The sequence below is a fragment of the Pangasianodon hypophthalmus genome, chromosome 8, assembly GCF_027358585.1.
Source record: "Pangasianodon hypophthalmus isolate fPanHyp1 chromosome 8, fPanHyp1.pri, whole genome shotgun sequence".
NCBI lineage: Eukaryota > Metazoa > Chordata > Actinopteri > Siluriformes > Pangasiidae > Pangasianodon > Pangasianodon hypophthalmus.
Window position 1 is genome coordinate 11,881,033 of NC_069717.1, and position 19,374 is coordinate 11,900,406.

Sequence of the window (19,374 nt, forward strand, 5' to 3'; positions counted from 1 at the left end):
AGTCTCTGGCTTTTTTGTTTAGGCTGCCATGGTCTTTTTAATTCCCCAGTCTCAACAATATGTGCCTTTTTTATTGTACTCTGGATCCAATTCAGTCAAAATAGTTCTGATTTGTTTTGCTTTACTATGGCATTTTACATGCTGCCATGACCATAAACAAGAATAACAAGTAAAAAAGAACAGATATTCCCTGCTCGTGTGTTGCCATTTGTAGGATGTCTCAATTTAATGTGCTCTGACATCACTTTTCATTGCTGTGTGTGTGTGTGTTTGTGTGTGTGTGCGTGTAGGGTCAGAGGCCGCAGCAGCAGGCCTGCAGGCTGGTCAGTGTGTGCTCAAAGTAAATGGCACCAACATGAGCCAGAGCAGCTACGAGGAGGTGCTGGACCACTTCAGCAGTTATCAGCCTGAACAGGATGAGAAGGAGCAGGTAAGATCTGCTGGCTGCAGTAGATAATTAAATTTCCAGTTCAGTGTGAAAGTTTGCATACCCTTAGGGCAAAAGGAAATAGACAAAGACCTTCAGTTTGTACCAACAAGACATTTAGTTAGTCTGTTTCACGGATGCTATTTTATCACTAGAGCATATTAAGATCCTTTCAGTTGTAGTGTTTCAGTTGCCCACACCTCTGTAGCCCAGCCCTGTTCTTCATTCTGCTTGACATATTTGTTATAATTCAGATGTAACACATTCTTCTATTCTTCTGTTATTCTTCAAAACTGAGAGGGTCACAGATCAGGCTCAACTATTTTCTGTTTATTTTGCCTCATCTTTTGGATTGTTATCTAGTTGTAGGACTAACCCATGCATTTTTCTTATTCAACATTTTTAGTGTATTTGTTGATCAACTTTCTGTACATTTCTTTACATTCAGTTCAATTTTCATTTTTTCATATAAAAACTATATGGGTTGCAAACTTTTGATCTCAATTGTTTCATGTTGTTGGATTGGATTGCATATAGCTGGATTCATGCTGCAGCAATTTCATCACTGTTATTGTCGTCACTTTTGCTCTCGTCGCTCGTACATGGATTAATGCAGGGTTGCAGTCAGTGGGTGTACCGTGTGTATGACGATGTGGAGGAACAGGTGTTCAGCTCGTGCCTCTCAGAGAATGGTTCAGATGCTGAGGAAAACGGCTGTGCTAATGGAACAGGTACTGTGGTTTCTCCGGCTGTGGCGGTTGTGGCAGTTGTGGTTGGATGGGTGTGTGTATTTAGCTTAAACAATCCATAGTGATACTAATGACTAATACAAACAAAACTGTTTAGAGTTTTGCATGTTCTCCATGTGTCCACATGGATCTCATCCAGGTTGACTGGCTTCGTATTACCTCCCAAAAACATGCGTCTAGATGGACTGGCTACACTAGATTGTCCCCAAGATGAGTGGATGAATGTGAATGTGAATGTGTGTGTGAATACTCTCCGGATGGGACACCTGCCCACGTGCGCAGTGTTCTCGGGAGAGGCTCCAGATCCACCACCACCCTGATTAAGATAAAGCTGTTACTGAAGATGTATAAATAATATGTAGCTTATTCCACATTCTTTCCTTGTTGGTTTGACCTTGTAGTCAGAGGTCTGCAACATTTGTCCCTGTCTGGAGATGTCCCACTGGTTAATATGATGGTGGATAACGTGCACCTGGAACATGGTGTTGTGTATGAGTACGTGAGCTCAGCTGGGATCAAGCACCATGTTCTGGAGAAGATGGTAGAGCCAAAGGGCTGCTTCAGCCTTACAGCAAAGGTAATAATTCATAAAAATTGAATTGGGAAGAGAATATTTGTAGTTTGGATGTCTAGTGTATTTCTCTGTCCAGTGAGAATTTTTTTTACACTATTTGCTTTGTTTCAGATATTAGAAGCCTTTGCTAAAGATGACCGCCATTTTGTGACGAGCTGCAGTCAGCTGATCGCTCAGAGCGAGCGTGTAATGTCGATGCCGCAGTACGAGTTCAGAAGTATCTGCGACACCAAACTGGAGAGTATACGCAAACGTATCTGCAGCTATCAACAGGTGCGGAAAAACCCATTTTATCTCTTTATTCATTCTCTCAGACATAATCAAAAGTTTACACCCCCCTCATTTGTTCTATTTGTCCCAATCTCAGTTTGCAGACGAGCTGCAGAATAAGGGCTCGCCCATGTTTAAGCAGGCTAGCACTAAACCTCATGCCCTGGGCTGCATGGACTTTGTGCCCACCAACTGCCACCTGAACCTGATGCAGGTTTCATGCCCCAAGAGCAGCACATCAGCCGGCCGTGCTTTCAGCATCCGATTCGGGCGCAAGAATTCCTTTTTTGGCCTTGACCCAGACCAAGGTTGGTGGTCATTGTGACATTTGATACTCTAGTTTTGTCACTTCCCACACTTGTTTTAAAAAATGGTTCCAACATAGTGAAATTTGCTTCAACCTGTTTGGGGGCAAAATGGCAAAAAATTGCATTGTTTTGGCACCGGTTTTACAGTATTCATTGAAAAGTGCAATGATTCACACTTGGGTAAATATGGCATATAGTGTGTAGTGTGCTAAAAAGATGCAACTCCATTTTTCTCTACATTTCGCCCCCCCCCCAAAAAAAACAAAAAAACACAAAAACACACACTTCACCTCATGGCTGTCAAAGCAATTAGCTAGATTATATCCCTGACACAAGGATTCCACTGAACAAAATTCCCTTTGATAACAGTTAAACATCATGAAATATTAATTAAAGCATACAGTTTAAACCATGAGGGCCTTGTAAATTTCATGCCTTGCTGTAATGACTATTCCCACAGCAAATCAGAGCCTTTTAAAGCTCTCAGGTTGAAATTGCTTCCATCAACCTTCCATTACGACTCCATTAGGCCATGCTGAGTGGCTCTCAGTGATGTCAGCTCACCTCATCCCTGAGGAGCACGCTCTCCCATTTCCTGCACCTTAAAGCCGAGGATTTGTTTTCATGTTGTTCAGGGCTTGATGTTTGGCCTTTAGCTTAAATGGTTGATTCAGCCAATAAAGTCCAAGCTAAATAGTACCACATGTATTGTGTTAATTTTATTTTGGTACATGTGTTTGTTATTACTTTTATATGTAATGTACATTGCATACCACACATTAAGAAATAAGTTATAGTCAGTTATTGTGTGAGGTTTCAATGGCTTTTTTCTGTATTAATATACACTTGCAGCATATTAAGGCTGTGTTATATCTGGCTTTTGTTTGTTACTGCACCTGCCACTAGACATGGTTGCGTCTACATGGAACTGTACCAGTTGTGTTGTTATGGCTCCTCTTTGAGGTTGTTTGGTTCAAGTGCTTCTCTTCACATCTGCTCAGCAGTTGTGACACGGTCAAAGATACTTCAGATTCTTCTGATGATGGAGCTCACTGAGATTATTGTATATATCAGGAGCTTTTCCAGGCTGTGTGACTCTGAGTAGTCCCATTATTTTAGGTCAAAGGGCTTAAGTGTCATATGTGATACCAGAGCTTGTAGTTGAATTATCATAGTATTGCTATGAGAATAAAGCCACTAGCATTACTATATATTCAAAAATGGTTCATCACTTTTAGGAATGCCACCTTTCACTTATCTCTTCATCTGCTCTGCTTTTTGTCTGCATTTGATGCCAACTTCCTTTTACACTTTACAGTTTTGCTTCCTTTACTTACATTTGTGGCCACGACACAAAACTCTACAAAACATGTACTTGGTATAGCCTATATGTGACTACTGATTTTTAAATAATTCCATGAAATAGCAATATTTTTTATAAACTATTGAAAGTCTAACCATTGGTGGTAACCTTATTTAATGATCTATTGCCTCAGTTATATATTTAAGTACATTTTATGAAGATAATTGGAATTTTAAAAAGTAAAAATACTTATACTGATGTATACTTTCAGCATGAAAAAATTAGGGTGTGGTACTTTGTTTTGTTTAATCTTTGTTGTGTCTCCACATCATCAACATAAGCCTATTCTTCATCAGACATTTCAGTGTAAGTTTTCTTCCTATTCAGCAAATCTGAACCCCATGTCCCACACGGTCCACTGTGTGACCAGCATGGCCGCCCCATCCTGGAGCTGCATGGGTCTGGATAACGAGGAGGTGGAGGGAGTAGATGGAGGCATCGAGGCATGCAGGAGGCGCACGTGGGGTGGAGGAGGCCTCAGTTTTCTCCTCAAGCAGGAGGACACTGAGAGCCAGGACAACTACATCTGCCTTTATAACCGGCTGGACATCGCGGTCAGGGAGATGAAGCTCTACGTGGCTCAAATTGATGTGTAAGTCTGAAAGATGATAAATCAATTATGGCAACAGTCAAGGAAACACACTACAGTGAGAAATCATTGTTTGTATAAACTGAATCTAAAATATGTCTACTCTTAAACTGTAGTAATAAAAATGTAGAAGCAGTAAAACGTTTATTTCACTGTTTCTCCATGCATGACTACTGCTTTATCTGAAAGTTTGAAGCTATGCCCACATCATATCATTTATCCCTGAAAAGTGTGTTGTCTGTTATAAATATCTAGTTTCTTATAGTTTCTAGTTTTTCTATCAGTTTCCTATAAAAGCCTTATAAATATATGTGGAAATACATAACACATATTTTTATTTTTAAACTAGTTTTTCATCAAAACCATTTTTTTCTTTGTTCAGAAGCAACAATAATGTTGAACAATAATCAAATTACAAAAAACTGTTCTGTGTAAGTGTTTATCTGAAGAGTGTGTTCACAGTAAAATTAACATTTTAATTCTAATTTATTCATCCAAAGACTTTTTTTTTTGTATGCAAATTATAGGCATATTTAATTAGATGAGGTCTCATTTTGAAAAAAATTGCAATACAAAAAATAGTTTAGAAAAACTATTGTTTGAAAATAATTTTAAAAAGTAAAAATATCAGCAGTCAACTGGCAAAGATTGATTGTGATATCTATTGGTTTAAAAATGACCCTATTCACTTTTGTAGTTTTATTATATATTCATATATTTACCAGATTAATTTGTAATTAATGTGGTAAATATATGAATATATAATATCAAATGACACTTTGGATTGAGAATATACTTTAAAGATTATGCGTTTTATAGGTTTCAGACAAATCAGACATCTACATGTCTGTATAGGTGGTCTCTCTTTCTCTCTCTCTCTCTCTCTCTCTCTCTCTCTCTCTCTCTCTCTCTCTCTCTCTCTCTCTGTGTGTGTATGTGGGAACATCTCCTTTATCAAATAGCATGTTTTAACATCGGGGTGTGTCTCCACCACACCAGAGAACAGCGATTCCCACCAGCCACAGCTCTGTTCTACTTCTTCCTACATCAGGAAGCCTTTTCTGAAAGTCTAAAAATATTTATGGGCAGGGCAGAGCCAGCCAAGGCTGAAGCCATAACACACTACAGAGGAGGAGACACCATTTCCCTGCCTCTCCCTTTTGTCACTTTTTTCCCTCTCATGTATTTCGATAACACATTGAAATAATTGCTGTGGGTGTGTGGCTCACACATAAAAAGCAGCAACACCTCAACATGTTATTAACTTTAGCTCTAAAAGTTCTCTTTCGCATTCCCCTTGAGCTATAATATTGCGATTGATATATTACCTAGTAATTACAATCAACATAGAGCCGGTTACGTATTTCTAACATCTTTGTGTGTTTATGTTTCTGTGATATGTGGCTGTGTGCTGTAGGCTCCTGTCCTCCATCACTGGTCCCATCCAGCCTCAGAGCTCTGAGCCTCCTTCATATGACAGTGTGCCGTCTACTTCTCCTGGGCATGAGGAGGCCAGTCAGAGCAAAAGAGTGTGCTTCAAAGTGAATGAGGATGATCAGGAGGATTCTGGACATGACACCATGAGCTACAGAGACTCTTACAGGTGAGACAGAGACAACAAAGTCAACACTCGGGAGGATTCAGGATGAAATCTGCATGAAAAGTGCAGATTTAACTTTTTGCACATATTTGAAGTGGCTGGATATTTTCGTACATAGGTATTGAGCTTGCTAGTGCTTGGTTTTAATTGCATTAGCTAGCTATAGTAGAGCACTATAAAAATAAGGCAAACATAAATAATGAAGATAATAATATTATTCATAAACAGTGATATTAGGTAGTGAAGATTGCTAGCTAAAGGTTCAGGTCAGCATGAACACTTATTTTTAATGTGACATCTCTAACCCAAGCAGCTAGGCACAAAAACAACTTGCTGCAACACAGTTTCATATATAATCATACATAATTCTTGTAAGTGGGGGGCACTGTGGCTTAGTGGGTAGCACATTTACCTCACAGGGGTGAGAGGTTGGGGTTCGCATACCGCCTCTGCCCTGTGTGTGCAGAGCTTGCAAGTTCTCCCCAGCTTCAGGGGTTTCCCCCAGTTACTCCACTTTCCTTCCCAGTCCAAAGACATGCATTGTAGGCTGATTGGCTTTTCCAAATTGTCCATAGTGTGTGAATGGGTATGTTAGTGTGTGTGTGCAGTTGTGCCCTGCAATGGGCTGGCACCTTGTCCAGGGTGTCCCCCTCCTAGGCTCCAGGCTCCTTGCGACCCCGTGTAGGATAAGTGGTACAAAGAATAGATGGATGGATGATTTTTGTTAGTCTGAGGGAAAAATAGTTTTTCAGTATCCAGCCTTGCCTCCACTGAGCCAATGTTTCTTCCATAAAATCATCCATCTTAGCTTTTGCTGACCTTAATGTAACAAAGATTGATTGGGAAAAGCTGAGAGAGCCATGTACAATGTGAACTTATCAAGAGATGCGTGTCTGTGTAAGGAAACAGAAACAATGAATTAGAAATTGAACCAGGTGAGCAGAAAATTCATCAAATTTAAAATTTTTTTTAAGAAATTAAGGCTGAATGTAATTGCATAAAATTACATTTTAGTTCATATGAATATTTATATTTAAATATACGGTAACACTAACCTCTCACATGTTCAGTAAATGTATGCAGCAAAACTGCTACAGTGCCAGTTTTTCCACTTTGTAATTAATTCCACTGAAAGCATATACAGTAAATCATAAAAATGTGTTTAATAAAGTTCAGGCTGATTGTAAACAGCAGACTAAAGCATGTGTGCTGTATATCAGTGGAGCTGATCCCCTCAGGTGGATAGGGCTCTCTATAGTACAGGCCTCGTGGCTGCTCCTCCTGTGGAGCAGATGTTTTTAAACCTGACATGTTTTGCTCCAGCAAATTCAGAGCACATTCTGTATTTTGTGTGGAGATGCTCCATTACTCTGCTCCATGGCTAAAACCTCACATCATCTTCATTCCCCTCAGTGTCGTTACTCATGTGGGGTGTTTATAATTTTGCAGATGCTGGTTTGAGCAGGGCCTTGCTCACACTGACCACTAACAGCATGCTGACTACAGTAGCTCTAAATGACTGGCTGCGTATGCACTCTCTTCCATTATACAGCCACCCACCATTAAAGCCCGATACCTTCTGAGTGGGTGATCTCATACATTACAGCCCCCCTCGCATTACCGAGAAATTACATCAGCTTTTGGGGCTATCTGTGGAAAAAACACTTTGCTTATTTTAATCTGGTTTCATGCATGAATTGAATGTGTGAGATTCAAGACTCCTACAGTGTTTATCTCGGTTTTACTTTAGTGCAATCTCTCTCTCTCTCTCTCTCTCTCTCTCTCTCTCTCTCTCTCTCTCTCTTGCTCTTTTCCATCTGCTATATATTTCACTCCCTCGTGTGGGAGGATGAGTGTTAAGACATGGTTAGTGTGTCCATTCTTGGCTAACGTTTTTGTTGCAGTAATTGTGTCCTCTGCTCTCCCGGACTGATCTGTGATTCTATAATCTCACACACACCTAGCCATTATCAGACTGTCCATATGCATTTAGTGACACTGCCACAAGTCCGCTGGTTATGTGTATTCAGTCAGTATGACACTTGTGTTAACACAGCCCCAGGGCCTGTTCTCTCTAGTCCATGAATCTCTAGTCCACTTGTAAGTGGTGGTCAGGGGTTCATGTCGGGTGGATAAACTTGTCATGGTACTTCCTATTTCAAGTTTTTGAATGGTGGGAATAAGGGATGCTGTGGTCTGCAAAGGAGACAGAGTGCTTCCTAGACACATGAAGTGAAAATACATTCAAATGTCAGTGACCTCAGAAACCGGGACGTATTTTTGTCTGTAAGTGAGACTTGATTGAAAGTCTTCGTCCAGGTCACTGACCAGCAAAAGTCAGGTTTAATTAAATAGTTACAGGAATTACATAATAATAATAATAATAATAATAATAATAATAATTGGCTAAATTAATTTTATTTAAATAGCATATTGCATGCATTAAAATGCAGCTTACAGTGCTTTGCAAAGAAGAAAAGGCAAATATACACTGCATAATGAAGTAAAAAAAAAAAAATAGAGAAAATATAGATTTAATAAAAATTGAAAGTGATATATAAAATCAGTTTACATTTCTGAAGGAGTTTAGAAATGTTTAGGTTATGTGTGAAAATATTCCAGAACTGATTCTTGGTACAGACAGGAGAATTTTGTCAAGACGCCTGGTTGAAAAAGTTCAGCTTGGAGAAACCTCATTTTATTTAAAAATTCATCCTGTAGACGAAGTTGCTTTCATGCAGACCAGTAAATAAAATAAAGAATAAACACATATTTATAAAGATTGTTTGCTAAGCAGGTTTAGCACCTTAGAAAAGATATTTGAACTTGAAGTGTGATGGTAAATGGATAAGAAGTGAATGATTAGCGTGGATGTGTGGTGTTTCTGTGCGTTTGCTGTTTCAGTGAGTGCAACAGTAACCGAGACTCTGTGCTGTCCTACACGAGCGTACGAAGCAACAGCTCTTATCTAGGGAGTGACGAGATGGGCTCAGGTAAGTGCCAACACCTTTGAGACTTTTTATAGTTATGTTTAAGTTCTGCTTGATTTTGTGCCCTAATCTTGCGTATCGTGACATGTAGGAGATGAGCTGCCATGTGACATGCAGATTCCCCTGGACAAACAGGACAAGCTGCATGGGTGTCTGGAGCATCTGTTTAATCAAGTACGTTTGTAGAATCATATATTAGCCCAATATATTACAATATGTCTTCTTTATTATGCCTTCAGATGTTCCATTTTCACAGAGCTTTCTTCGGCTTTTGATTTTCTTATCTCGTCTCATCTTTTCTGTTTCTCCTCTCTGTCTGCCCATGACGCTCACTCAGTCCATCTTTCCTTCCTGTCCTTTCTTCTCTCACATTACAGCACGCTTCCTCAGATAACCGTGTCCACCTCTTCTTACCTCCCTATATTAACCTTTGATCTTTGCTCTTTGCCCCTGGACATAGACTTCTCCAGATTTGCAGCAGGCCGTACTGAAGGGAGGATTCATTGCGATGCTGTGTGTGTTTTTCCCCGTTCAGGTCGACTCTATCAACAGCCTCCTGAAAGGGCCGGTCATGAGCAAAGCATGCGAGGAAACCAAGCATTTCCACCCTGACCACACTCAGCCAGGTACGGCCCAATGTGGGGCAGACACTGGTGTGTGTGCTATGTTTGGAAAAGTGTTTAGGGTGTGTGTATTTTTGGTCAGTCATTACCACTTTCTGAACTCTAGCAAGACAACACATCTTTTCTCTGTCTCATTTTATAGACAGTGTGCTTGTTTGGGTTTGTTTGTCTGAGTGTGAGTGCACACACACACACACACACACACACACATCTGTGTATTTGCAGTGTTAGAGAAGGGTCATAATTAAAACCACCTTTACAATAGAAGCCTATGAGGACATTAAATGCTTTTGTATTGACTCAAATAAGACACGCATGTGTGTCTGTGCACATGGGTTTCTGCCAGGAATCGCAGACAAGAAAGCCTGTTCCTTCTGCCACACACACATACAAACACACACACTCTTTCATTTGAGCTTGAATAGCCCTCATTATGACCGTGTGTCACACCTATGTGCGGGCAGAATTCCGCCACGCGGACGACTGGACAGCACGATGCAGATACATCCTACACAAAAACATCCAGGAGGACCCTTGGAACCTGCCCAGCTCCATCAAAAACCTGGTGGACAGTCTGCATCGCTTCGTAGAGGGTGTGTTCACAGCCTCTTTTAGTTTCTTTGTTGTGTAGAGTTTATAAATAATTTTTTTGCACAAATTTTATTTGGTTGATTTTAATTTTATGTGTTTCAGATGGGAGGAATCAGCTCTTGCTGGCCTTGCTGAAGTGCACAGGTAAGGAGATGATAATCTGCAGAGTCGATTCCAAAATTATTGGCACCCTTTGACACCCATTGATCAACATTTTCCACTCACAGTTTCCAATTACTGAAGATATTTTCTTCCCTCTAAACAAAATAAAATAAATAATTCTCCAAATTACATTATTTCTCTAAATTACAGACAGAGGTTCAGTGCTGTTATTCTGTCCAGGAAGAACTGAAGAAAATACTAATTGTGGCAATAATTTTGAAAGCAGTGTTTTCCTCCTTGAGAAAACATTTATATTTGGAAAAACAGTATTGAAATAAACTATACAATGCCCCATATCACTCCTTACGTTTGAAATTCATTTAAAAAATCATTTATGTTCAGTTTTGTTCAGTTTTATGTGCCAATACTTCTGGATTTTAGAGTAGATTAATATATTTTGATGATAATAATAATAATAATAATAGTAATAATAATAATAATAATAATAATAATAATAATAATAATAATAATTTACACCTACTAAAATAGCTTTGAAATCTTCAAGTAGTGAAAAGGTTTCAAGAAGGAAGGTATAATTTCACTTTCACTTCCTGTACTTTTTCAACAATGAGGTGTGTTATGTAACATTTCTGCTCTGTATCAGGGACCTGCTTAAAACCTCTGCAGTTTCTACTACATAATGCTTAAATGATATTCCAGGGTGTGCGCTGTGAGATATTTGATTGTTTCATTGGAATTCCACCGCCATTCCTGTGTGTGTATGTGTGTGTGTGTAAAGGCTGTGTGAGCTTCTGAGTGAAAGTTCACGAGGTTGAAAGTAAGAGGAGATCTAGAGTGAGAGAACTATTGAAAGTTGAGAGAGAGAGAGAGAGAGAGGGTTTGTCTCCTGGGCCCTGTGGTGGGAGGCATATGGAAGCTGTTGAGAGAGTGTGAGGGAATCTGATCTTGCGACTGCTTCTTATTGCTCTCCACAAACACACACTCTTGCCAGGACCTGCTCCTGCTCTTACCCCATCCTGACCTGCACTGTACCGCTGTGTGTGTGTATGTGTGTGTGGAGTGTGTGGAGTGTGTCTTCCGCTTTGAGAGCGTTTGGCGCATTTTCAGCATAATGCTATCACGGCTGCCAAGGGCTCTGAATTAATACTCCACTTGCTCAGAGCAGCTTCCAGAAGAACAAAGTTAATATTCAACTAAAACAATATTGTATAATCAATGTCCTCACTGTTTATATGTTGGATGACACAATAGCCAGGTCTTGAAATCCTTTGTATGATATCATTGTCTAAAGTTCTAGACTGTTGATTCTCACCAGGAGCTGGAGGAGTAAATAGGGAGCTATTACCTTCTCTCTGTCAGCTATTCTAATCCGTCTTGTTACTATCTTTTGCTCTGTCTTTTCTGAAGCCTCTGTCACAGCCAGCTGTTACAAGTCATCTCTATCTCTCCATATTTCTCTCTCCCCCTCGTGCAGACACGGAGCTGCAGTTACGACGAGATGCGATTTTCTGCCAGGCCCTCGTGGGTGCGCTGTGCACACTGGCCGAACAACTGGTCTGGGCGCTCAACCTTCGCTACAACAACAACGGTGAATATGAAGACGACTGCAAGGAGGTCAGCCACAAATGGCTGGAGCAGATCTCGGCAATCGGAGTGCTCTTTAACTTCCAGTCCACTCTCTCGCCGCACGTGGTGAGCCACACTCCACACTCCACACCATGGATCCATATCCTGTGTAAAATCCTTTCCCTGTTTTGCAACTCCGGGACACCTGATCAGCTAACGTATCAACTAACTAGCAAGTCCTTTAATTGCTTAAATTGAGTTTTCTTTTGCAAACAAGACGACTGAAAAAGGCTTATGAAAAAAAGCCTGATGACACCCAGGCAGAAATCATTAGGGAAATTCATACAGCCTCCAAATAAAGTTCTTCAACTTAAAAAAATCTCTTAATAAATAGTAGTAATATTCTGGCTGATATTAAAGGAATTTTCCAGTGTTTTTTTTAACCTAATCTCTACCAAATATGTGGTGTATGTCTTATCATATCTTATCATAGACAATCATTTCAACACATATCCCTGTGTATAATGGAGGTCTATGGATAGTTGTTCATTGATTCATTCATCACTCAGTAACCGCTTTATCCTGGTCAGGGTTGAGATAGAGCCTGGGAGCACTGGGTGTGAGCTGAGAACACACCTGGCTGGGACGACTGTCCATTACAGTGCACCATGCACACACATATTCATACTTAGGGGCGATTTAGTGTAATCTAAGCAAGAGCAACCCGGAGAGAACATCCACACAGATAGTAACCCAAGCTCATGAACGAAGCAGGGACCAAAGCTAACCAGTGTGTCAAAATAACACAGAGTGTTTTCCAACCTAAACTGTATCTGGCACAGCTGCTTTGTATGTGTAATTGCCACAGACTACTGAGAAACTGAACAGAAACACAGTTATAATGGAAGTCTATGGGCGGTGGCTCAGTGGTTAAGGCTTTGGGTTACTTATCAGTTGGTGGTTAAGCCCCTGAGCAAGGCCCTTAACCCTCTGCTCCAGAGGTGCCGTATCATGGCTTACCCTTTAACTGTACTGAAATGTAAGGTTTTAAACCTCATATGAATTCTTCATTCAAATCTATTAGTAAATTAATCTTCTAATATGTGTATAGAATGTCATTTCAGAAATTGGACTACTTTTTCAAAGGGAAGAATCGGTGGTTATGCATTACCATTATAGCTGTGTGTGTGTGTGTGTGTGTGTGTGTGTGATAACATTAATTAAAACCACAGATAAGACAAGCACGTCTCACCCTAAGACCTTTATTGTTAGAATGTAATAGTTTAAGTTTTGAATTTATATTATACATATTCACATATTTTTAAGATATTAATGTTTATTGGTTATTGAGTTCAACAACTGCCATTACAATTTTAATTTTAAAGAGTTTTTTATGTAAACTGTTTCTCTTTCTATTCTCGGTACAGAGAAGCTGAAATTCTTAGAAATGTATAGCGACTGATGTTTTGGATAGATTCTGCAATATTCTGAATATCTTTCCCTGTGACAGAGAGAGGAGCGCACCATGCTGGAAGACACAAAAGCAGCTCTGCAGGATCTGGATAAAGTCACCGTGCTCTTCCGACCATTGGAGAACGAATGCCTTGTTGCAAGTGAGCATCTGCTTCTACTAAACATAAACTTTGAATACCATCTAACAGACAACTGTTTCTCTGCATGGTACTTTAAATCTAAATTGCACACAGTGCCAGTATGGAGCATTTTAAGTACCTGCTTCTTAGTTGTATTTGTTTATATAAGTGTGTGTATATATGTTACTTTATTAAGTGTGGTGAGACTGAATAAAGTATCGTAAGGTTACATAAGGTCATCTCTGAACTGTCTAGGACCACTTTGATGATAATCAAAGTGACGACACACCATAACTTCTAGCTCTTAGACCCAGATAAAAATCCCATCCGAAAAATATGCTTTTGAAGTCACGGTTTCAGTGACCGTGTATATTTCTGCTATTTATAAATAATTAGAATGATGTGTTTCTCTGTAGAGAACAGCTGCAGGAATCCACAGTAGTGTTACAGCTCTAAATCCCTTCCCTTTAAAGACGCCTCTCCCTCAAACAAACACACACACACCCTCCAGATGTCCCTTTCAGGAATGTCAACATGGTTAGCAGAGATAGAGATAGTGTAGTCTCTTTATCTCAAAGCCTCTGTTTTGGTTGGAGGAAAGAAAGAGGATTTTGTAATCGAGTCAGTGTTTCCTGCTAAGGTGCTGAATTTCGCTCCTTTGTGTTCCCTGTTGAGAAAACATGTTCCTTTGGAATTTTAATATAGGAGGTTGTTTTTATATACTTATACACTTTTTTGTATAGAGTACTAACTACCAAATTATGAATTCTTCTATTTAAAAGGGGAAAAATTAACATGCTAGGAAACACACTTCAAAATGACATTAATGTAAAACTAACTCTTTTTTCTTTGTCTCTGCCTCCTCATTTCTCCTTCATCCTTTCCATCATGTCTGTCCTCAGACACGCCAGTGCATTATCAGGTGGAAGGCAGTCGGCAGGCAATCCGTGTCACGCTTTACCTGGACAGCTGTCATTTCAGCGAGCTTCCCACGCGGCTGCAGAATGGAGGCAGCCTCAAGCTGCACTCAGCTCTTTTCACCAGAGGTGTGTACTGTATAATTGAGTGCAGTTTAAGGTAGTGCTTCATTCAGCTCGATTTGGGAGTTTCCTCTGTGAAGGAGGTTTGTTTACACCCTCTAAACTGTCTCGCTTCTGTCTGACTCTTCAGTTTTGATAAGAAACTGTGAATTACTACTAACCAGGAGCTACTCATTGTAGAATGTTCTGTTCACTTTATGAATCTTGGATTCCATCTAGTGGTTTTTAGTGCATACTGCAGGAAATTAAGAGAGGATATTTGCTAAAAGAGAGATATGTTTGTGTTGTCTTCTTCTCAGCATTGGAGAGGCCGGAAGGAGTGGCAGCTCAGGACTTTCTGGCCATGGAAGAGTTTCAGCAGCGGATCAATGCTGTGTCACTCGAAAAAGTCAAGTTCTATTACCGGAGACTCAGGTAGAGTGAGACACGCTATGGATCTCTAAGTGATATTATTATTATTACTAATTTTTAATAACAAGTTGGTGGAGATTGCCAACAACTGCTGTCAAAGTTGTTACAGTTATGTACTTATTTATATATTATAGTTCTTGGCTTGTAGTTATTTAGCTGATCACTTAAATTGAGTGGGTTTTCCATGGGTTATTCCAGTAATACTAATGTGTTTCTTATAGGAAGTTGTTGATTTCAAGCATATAAGTAATAATATACCAACACTACGATAACCCTTTGAACTTTTTTGCAGGGCTTTCTATTTAGAGAAATCCAATTTATCCTCCGACTCAAATTCCACTGCCATGAAAATAGATCATGTAAGTAACCCTGCAGGAATGTTTGATCACTTCTCTAGTGCATGTCTGTTTTGTTTGATTTTGGAATAATTCCTCAGTGATGCACTGTTTGCTTCCTTGACTTGAGCTCCAATTCAGATTTTATCCCTTTAAGGCCTTTAAAATCTCAAATGGATGGCCAGAGCAGCCCCATGTGGCCATCTCAAGCAAGATCAGTTGGACTCTTTTTTTTTTTTTTTTTTTTTTTTAAACCCGTTTTCCTTTGTGCAGCTGCTTCGTCCTCTCAACACCCTGGATGACCTGTGCAGGCTCATGCAGACCTACATGAATGTGAAGCCGAGTGCGGTAGGCCACCCATCCGGAGTCAGCGTGCTGCTGGTGTCCTCAGAGCTGTGCAACCGCCTGGGGGCCTGCCACATCAGTATGTGTGCCACTGGCATGCAGAGGTAACAGCCACTTTATGCTGCTATGTTAAACCTGCTTGTTTCATGTGTTTCATATCACACTGACTTGGAACAAAACAGCAAGTCTTGTTGCCTTGTTCATTGTTTTTGGTTATTTTATTCAAAAGATGATCACTGAAACCAAAAATTGTGCTTTTGCATGCTGTTAAGAGTCTTCTTAAAAGCGCCAGCTTCTGGTATAACGTATTGGGAGGGGTTTTGATCAAATGTGGTGTGGCGAGGTGGACGGATTTACACTTATCATAAATCATAAAGACTGTCCTGTGCTCATCCCAGGACTCTGATTCACAATATACTCATTCTTTCAACACTCTTAGTACTGTTTGCTTTTACTCTTCTACAGTGTTAGACTGTAATGATTTATAATACCAATCCAGTGTCCCCTAGAGGAGGTTCCATTTTGAGACTGTTTCATCTCAAGGTTTCTTCCTCATGTCGTCTCAGGGAGGTTTTTTTTTTTTTTTTTTTTTTTTGGTCACTGTTGCCTCTGGCTTGTTCATTGGGGATCTAAATATAAATCTACATCCGAATTTTCTTAAATCTACTTTGTGACAATGTCTGTTGTTAAAGGCATCTGAGATCTCCTAAAGTGGTTTGCATAATCAGATTAAAATCAGTTTTAAATGCATTTTGATTGCATTTGCATGTGAAAGCCATTTCCTGATATGATCCTGATACTCAAGTGAATGGTGGGAAGTGCATCTGATTCTCACATGATGTCATGAAATTTAATATGGCATGATGTCATGAATTTATGGTTAGAACACAAGCTGATGCATGACACAACTGGGTTAACAACTGGGGGTTTATGTATGTATGTTATTTGTGTGCTGCATCTGATTCACACTTGACAACATCACACAATATCATAAAATTTAACATAACATAATCTGATTTCCAGCACAATCAGTTTGAGTAGGACTGTTTTAGCTGACTGATTGGTTTCAAATCCAATTAAAATTTTTGGACATGCAACTAAGCTTGTCCCAAAACAGACTTGTGTTTTTTTTTTCAGTTTTGTAATTTCATTTGTGGCGCTTGATGTCAGAAATTTATGAAAAGATCAATATTGGCAAAAAGCATCATAAAAGCCGGGAAAGGGGAGTCTAAAACAATAAAGAGGTGGTCTCTCTCTCTCCCTCTCCCTCTCCCTCTCCCTCCCTCTCCCTCTCCCTCTCCCTCTCTTTGCCACTGTTCTCTACACCAAATACATCCTAAACAGGGCTGGATATAATCTCCCTTTGAAAAACAATAATAAATTGCAAAATATGCTTTTTAATAACTAAAAGGTTTACTCTGCCCCGCACTACTGATTATTGCACACGTCTGCGCTGTTACTGCAAGAGCCAATGTGCATATACACTATATTGCCAAAAGTTTTGGGACACCCCAAATCATTGAATTCAGGTGTTCCAATCACTTCCATGACCACAGGTGTATAAAATCAAGCATCTAGGCATGCAGACTGCTTCTACAAACATTTGTGAAAGAATGGGTCGCTCTCAGGAGCTCAGTGAATTCAAGCGTGGTACCGTGATAGGTTGCCACCTGTGCAATAAGTCCATTCGTGAAATTTTCTCACTACTAAATATTCCACGGTCAACTGTTAATGGTATTATAACAAAGTGGAAGCAATTGGGAACAACAGCAACTCAGCCACGAAGTGGTAGGCCATGTAAAATCACAGAGCGGGGTCAGCGCATGCTGAGGTAGAGAGCTTCATGGAATGGGTTTCCATGGCCGAGCAGCTGCATCCAAGCCTTACATCACCAAGTGCAATGCAAAGCGTCGGATGCAGTGGTGTAAAGCACGCAGCCACTGGACTATAGAGCAGTGGAGACGTGTTCTCTGGAGTGATGAATCACGCTTCTCTGTCTGGCAATCCGATGGACGAGTCTGGGTTTGGCGATTGCCAGGAGAAGGGTACTTGCCTGACTGCATTGTGCCAAGTGTAAAGTTTGGTGGAGGGGGGATTATGGTGTGGGGTTGTTTTTCAGGGGTTGGGCTTGGCCCCTTAGTTCCAGTGAAAGGATCTCTGAATGCTTCAGCATACCAAGACATTTTGGACAATTTCGTGCTCCCAACTTTGTGGGAACAGTTTGGGGATGGCCCCTTCCTGTTCCAACATGACTGTGCACCAGTGCTCAAAGCAAGGCCCATAAAGACATGGATGAGCGAGTTTGGTTTGGAGGAACTTGACTGGCCTGCACAGAGTCCTGACCTCAACCCGATAGAACACCTTTGGGATGAATTAGAGCGGAGACTGCGAGCCAGGCCTTCTCGTCCAACATCAGTGCCTGACCTCACAAATGCGCTTCTAGAAGAATGGTCAAAAATTCATGTAAAAAAGTGGTCAATGGTCAAAAGTGCATGTAAAGGCAGACGTCCCAAAACTTTTGGAAATATAGTGTATGTGCAAACAAACCTACATTTCAAAAGGAGTTTGCTCATTTATAATTTGCACTGGAGATTTAAGCTTTTAATCAGATTTGCAATGCTATGTAGACAAAGTTTTAGAGTGATTTTTTTCAGAGATGGTGAACATAAATGAGCAGAATCCATGCTAAAATGAGTGATATGAGTTGATGGGTTGCAAGGGTTTCAAATTTTTCTGCTCATCACAATGTTTGTTTTATGTTTTAAACTAAACCCTCCATCAGTTTGCCTTCATCTGTCCCAGAATGGCTTTAACCTGGAACATGTGTTGTGCAGGTGCACCCTGACTGTCTCCTTGGAGCAGGCCATGAATCTGGCCAGGAACCACGGCCTCATGCCCCGCTGCTTCATGCAGACTATGGACATTATGCGCAAACAGGTATGACACTACACTATTGCATACACTATTATACTCTGCTATACTTCACTGTGCTACTTTATACTGTTCAATAGTTAGTATGGGCTGAGATCAGCTGTTTTGGATTTTGTGGTTGAGTGTAAAACTTCATGTGTAATATAAGTTAATGTGTTCATCCATGTTAATCCATAGGGCACCAGAGTGGAAATCTCTGCCAAAAACCTCAAAGTGATGGACCAGATGCCTGCCTTCGCACCAAGGTATCAGATATTTCACTTGTAGCAAATGGAACTCTTTTTTTTCCTGAATACCCTTTGCAGAGGTGCCAATATCTACAGTTTAACTGAAGCAATTATGATATTTGATCCCTGGCTTTGGCCATATGGGAGACACCAGAAAACTAGACTTTTTTGCCTTCTCAGCTAAAGCAGTGGTCAGACGAACATGAGTAAAAATCATCAGTCTGAAAAAGATGTTAGGAAAAAAAAAACACCCATCAGAAAAAGATGTCAGAAAAGAAATCACCACTTCAGAAAAAAATAGCAGAAAAAAAATCACCCATCAGATCAGCTAGGTGAACTTTTGCCTGTGAATTTGTGAACCTTGAACTTGTGAGACAATAGAAAACAAAAAGGTGATTATTTTAATTTTCTGTGTTGTTAAACAGGTTGTTCAATAGTAAAATATGCTGTCAGAGTAAAATATGCTGTCCATAGCCCTTTAATATAATTTTCCAATATGTATTGCACAGAGCTTACTTCATAATCATCTTTTTTTTTTAATGAGTTTTGTGTTCGTGTTTGGGTGGACAAGTTGTTTGATTTGTTTGATGATTTCCTTTTCTGTGTAAAGACCATTAAAAAAACATTATATAATTTATTATCATGCGCAACATAATAAGGACATTGAGAGGACTGCAGTTCAGACATTTTAATTTTGTAAGCAGTAAGCTTATACACTCA

The 19,374-nt window shown here is 40.0% G+C and overlaps 1 protein-coding gene across 1 annotated transcript in view; it reads left to right on the forward strand.

The window, feature by feature from the left end:
• The window catches only part of prex1 (phosphatidylinositol-3,4,5-trisphosphate-dependent Rac exchange factor 1), an 84,557-nt gene that overhangs the window by 62,503 nt on the left and 2,680 nt on the right, over positions 1–19,374 (forward strand). Inside the window, exons 20-39 of the mRNA XM_026915790.3 lie at positions 291–430; positions 1,044–1,158; positions 1,578–1,753; positions 1,862–2,023; positions 2,118–2,328; positions 4,019–4,283; positions 5,698–5,883; positions 8,785–8,873; positions 8,962–9,044; positions 9,406–9,496; positions 9,958–10,086; positions 10,187–10,228; positions 11,682–11,899; positions 13,284–13,386; positions 14,268–14,411; positions 14,705–14,819; positions 15,109–15,175; positions 15,425–15,600; positions 18,331–18,433; positions 18,605–18,672. Coding sequence (XP_026771591.3) covers positions 291–430; positions 1,044–1,158; positions 1,578–1,753; positions 1,862–2,023; positions 2,118–2,328; positions 4,019–4,283; positions 5,698–5,883; positions 8,785–8,873; positions 8,962–9,044; positions 9,406–9,496; positions 9,958–10,086; positions 10,187–10,228; positions 11,682–11,899; positions 13,284–13,386; positions 14,268–14,411; positions 14,705–14,819; positions 15,109–15,175; positions 15,425–15,600; positions 18,331–18,433; positions 18,605–18,672 — 2,683 coding nt within the window. The remainder of the gene's footprint in view (positions 1–290; positions 431–1,043; positions 1,159–1,577; positions 1,754–1,861; positions 2,024–2,117; positions 2,329–4,018; positions 4,284–5,697; positions 5,884–8,784; positions 8,874–8,961; positions 9,045–9,405; positions 9,497–9,957; positions 10,087–10,186; positions 10,229–11,681; positions 11,900–13,283; positions 13,387–14,267; positions 14,412–14,704; positions 14,820–15,108; positions 15,176–15,424; positions 15,601–18,330; positions 18,434–18,604; positions 18,673–19,374) is intronic.